The sequence below is a fragment of the Caretta caretta genome, chromosome 28 (assembly GCF_965140235.1).
Source record: "Caretta caretta isolate rCarCar2 chromosome 28, rCarCar1.hap1, whole genome shotgun sequence".
NCBI lineage: Eukaryota > Metazoa > Chordata > Testudines > Cheloniidae > Caretta > Caretta caretta.
Window position 1 is genome coordinate 5,243,267 of NC_134233.1, and position 3,283 is coordinate 5,246,549.

General features: G+C 46.8%; 1 protein-coding gene across 1 annotated transcript; it reads left to right on the forward strand.

Annotated features, from left to right (window-relative positions):
• The first annotated feature begins 1,673 nt into the window (after positions 1-1,673).
• On the forward strand, positions 1,674-3,283 carry LOC142070227 (maestro heat-like repeat-containing protein family member 2B). Its single transcript, XM_075123774.1, has 5 exons — positions 1,674-1,793; positions 2,213-2,292; positions 2,781-2,919; positions 3,111-3,228; positions 3,270-3,283. The coding sequence occupies exons 1-5, from the start codon at positions 1,674-1,676 to the stop codon at positions 3,281-3,283; spliced, it is 471 nt and encodes a 156-aa protein (XP_074979875.1).

The window sequence follows — 3,283 nt, forward strand, 5'->3', positions numbered from 1 at the left end:
ATCTAGAGGATAGAGCAGGAGACTAGGCCTCTGGGCTCCCATTGCTGGCTCTGCCATTTACTCACTGTGCAGCCTTAGGCAAGACATTTAGCGCCTGATCTTGTACCCACCAGTGTCAATGACTAAGCTCCCGTGTACTCCACTGCTGTCGGTTCAGCCTTTTCGGCTCTCTGGGTCAGAGTTACCCAGTGGGAATGATGGCGATGGGGCGGCGAGTTCTATGGGCTCATGGTGCCCGGGCTCCAGCAGTATTCAAGGCTCGGGGGCCCGGCTCCACCAATGTTTGATTCATTCCAAGGCCAAATGAATCAGAAGAACTTGTCTCTAGTGATGTTTCCTATTGTCTAGGATTACCACCATGGGACAAGAGGCAAGACTCGCCGCACCCTGATGCTGACATACAGCAACGTGGCTGTCCATGCTCCAAAAGAGCAGCTTCTCTCCCGAGTAGAGGCAGACATCACAAGGAACATCATTCACCATTACAGAACCAGTTGTCAGGTAAGAGCCTTTGCATGACAACTGTGAGGGGCATTACCCTGAAGGTATAGAATTGCCTCTGAATTTATAGAGAGAGGGCTTGTATTTTCTAAAACTCTCCTTTGAGCAATAATTTGTCACATAACTGAAATTTAAAACTGTAATGGATGGAGCGTGAGCTGTCACATGTTGTATCACTTTTGTTGCTCTTCTTTGTGTTTTCTCTAGTTTTTCTATAGTCTTCTGAAATTCTGTCGAGCACAGCTACACAGTAATTCACATGGAGTCACACTCAGGCTATTCAGAATAACACTCTAACTCCCCTAATATGTATGTGTATCTAGCTCTATCTTTTGCTAGCCAAGAGAGAATGGTGCTAACTTGTATTTAGTTTCTTTGCTGTCACTCTGTTTCTTGGACTCACTACTTCCCTTCCCTCTTCTCTGTCGTCTTGTTTGTCTGTGTGCTCGTTATTTCTGTTCCCTAGGTGTCTGACTGCTGGTACTGACTCTCCTCTCAGTGCAACCTTGCCACGTCACTTTGCCATTCAATTCTGCCCTGTCTAAGTGAGAATCTCATTTAGCCTTTGTCAAAAAAGTTGATCACAGTTGAACCAAACGGATATCTTCCAGAAGTTCACAAATGCAAATATTCCATAGGATGGCCCCTGATCTTGACCTCTGCAAAACACCCCCTCTGGATACATTTCCTGCCTTTTGGAAGATTTAACAATCATGATTTCTCTCTGCTCCAAATTCACCAGCCAGGCCATTTTGAGGATGTGTGTTATGTGGGACTATAGACATTGCTAATAGCTGTTTTGCATTTTGTTTTTCAGGTACTGGGCATTGCTCTTACAAACAAGGTAAATTCTAAATAATCTGCCCTCAGCTCTTGCCTTTTCTATCCACAAGTTGCTTGTTTAAATTGCACAGAGCTTGATTTCCTTGCTACATCAAGCAGGAGTCCTGGCTGCTCTGGTGTAAGTGGCCCTGGATTTCTTTCATGAACCTGGGTTTTCTCTTCTTCTGAGGTGGGTGCAGAGCCAGGGTCCTCTGCCTTCTGGGGTCTGTGGACACCTCTCTCCTCTCCTGTGGCTAGATTTAATTCCTGACCTTTATCTTCTGGACTCTGGTTCTTCTCTCCGTTTCTCATCCACATCCTCTTGTTTCTCCTTCTGGATTATGTAGGACATGCACCTAAAATTAACCCTCATCCAGAATGTCACGGAGATTAGCTGTGCCATTTTGGAGACCAGAGACTCCCAGGAGTTCGAATTCTCTTACAAACTGGAGCTCCTTGGCTACATGCTGGTGAGTGATGAGGAACTTTGTGGACTGAAGTACAAAGGAGTTTGTTGTAATGTCATCAGACTGGGTTTCCAGGTAGATGTTGTTTTATCCATTGGCTGTGACTGTACCACTGCAGTCTCATGAGCTACCTGCACGGCACCCAGAATGCTGCTGGGTCCACTCTGAGCTTGGCAGGGATGCCGACCTATTGTGGGCTGTAAGTGGCAGGAATGGCTTGTGTCTGGGGAGTTATCTTTCTGTCCTCCGTATAGCCTGCAGATGGCCCTACGGTCCATTTCTGAGGCAGAGAGCCTGCCGAGCACGGTGTCTGTTTATTACAGGTCTGGCATATGGCCCTGTTTCAGGGTGTGAGAGGAAAGCCTCTCTGCCTTTCAAATTTATTTCCCATTTTTTTTAATTTCCCTATTCGTGCATTTCAGGACTTCATTAAAAAGGAACCACTGGATTCCCTGGCATCTCCAGTTCGCTACAAGGCAATTCTTGCCATTAGACATCTGAGGTAGGCTATTTTCTGCCATATTTCCTGGCACTGTGACGTCGTCTTTGTTAGTTCATGAGTGCCAGGTTGGGAGCAGTTTGATGCCTGCCGGGTTTGGCTCACATGCTGCTCACCAGCAGAACTTTAGTTCTTGAGGGTTTGAATGTGTCCATTTGGAGATTTGTGCTTGAAAGACACAAACTTGGAGGTTGTGGGGCATGCAGTCCAATGCAGGAGAGTTCAGATGGGGAGGGAGGTGCCTGGCTTGCTGGCAGGGGGAAGGAAGCTAGTGGATTTCTCTAAAAAGGGGACTTGAAGCTTTAGCTTTACTTCTCAATGAGCCAATACTTAATAGAGGTGCAAAGAGGTGCTCAGCTGCAAAGTGAAGGGTTGTTTGCATTTGGGGTTTTAGATTGAGACAATCTCCAGTCATTGGACCCATTTCTTTTACTTGGAGGTGGTACTGAGTCTAATGCATGACTTTTCTCTCTCTCTCTTTCTTCTGCCAGCAAACTCAAACCATCTTTGACCTTGAAGGAAAACCGTGAGCTCCTTCATCAGTGTTTCAAAAGTTTGTTTCCCCTCCCTCCCCTGGAGAAGATGATGAAAGAGGAAGGTGAGACAGCAAAGGATGTTCTGCCTATACAGGTACGTGACAACAATTCTCCTCAGGCACCATCCACTGTATTTCTGCCCAGCAGGCACTGGGTGATGGCAGTCACACATGGCCTCCCTGGCAAGGTTATGGTTAGCTTTCCCCAGCCCCTAGTCGTCCCCTCCCTCCCCCCCCCCCCACAAATTATCTGTGCTGAGCCCCGCTCCTTCTCTTCTGGTTTCAGTCACTGTACGTAGAGTCCTTGGAAGCCCTTGGCAAGCTAATGAAGACTTTGCTGGAGGAAGAACCAACCGCACACTGGTTCCAGGAAATGTTTCAAGTGAGTAGACCATTGAACCATGGTGAAGATTGTTTGTTTGTTTGTTGTGTTACTGCAGGGAAGAGTCAGAAATTTAG

What these genes read in the sequence shown, in the direction of transcription:
- LOC142070227 (XM_075123774.1), top strand. Translation starts at nt 1,674, where the DNA reads ATGCACCTAAAATTAACCCTCATCCAGAATGTCACGGAGATTAGCTGT. An exon ending in CTTGCCATTAGACATCTGAG is followed by an intron (nt 2,293 to 2,780) that starts GTAGGCTATTTT and finishes TTCTTCTGCCAG; the next exon opens with CAAACTCAAACCATCTTTGA. An exon ending in AGGATGTTCTGCCTATACAG is followed by an intron (nt 2,920 to 3,110) that starts GTACGTGACAAC and finishes TTCTGGTTTCAG; the next exon opens with TCACTGTACGTAGAGTCCTT.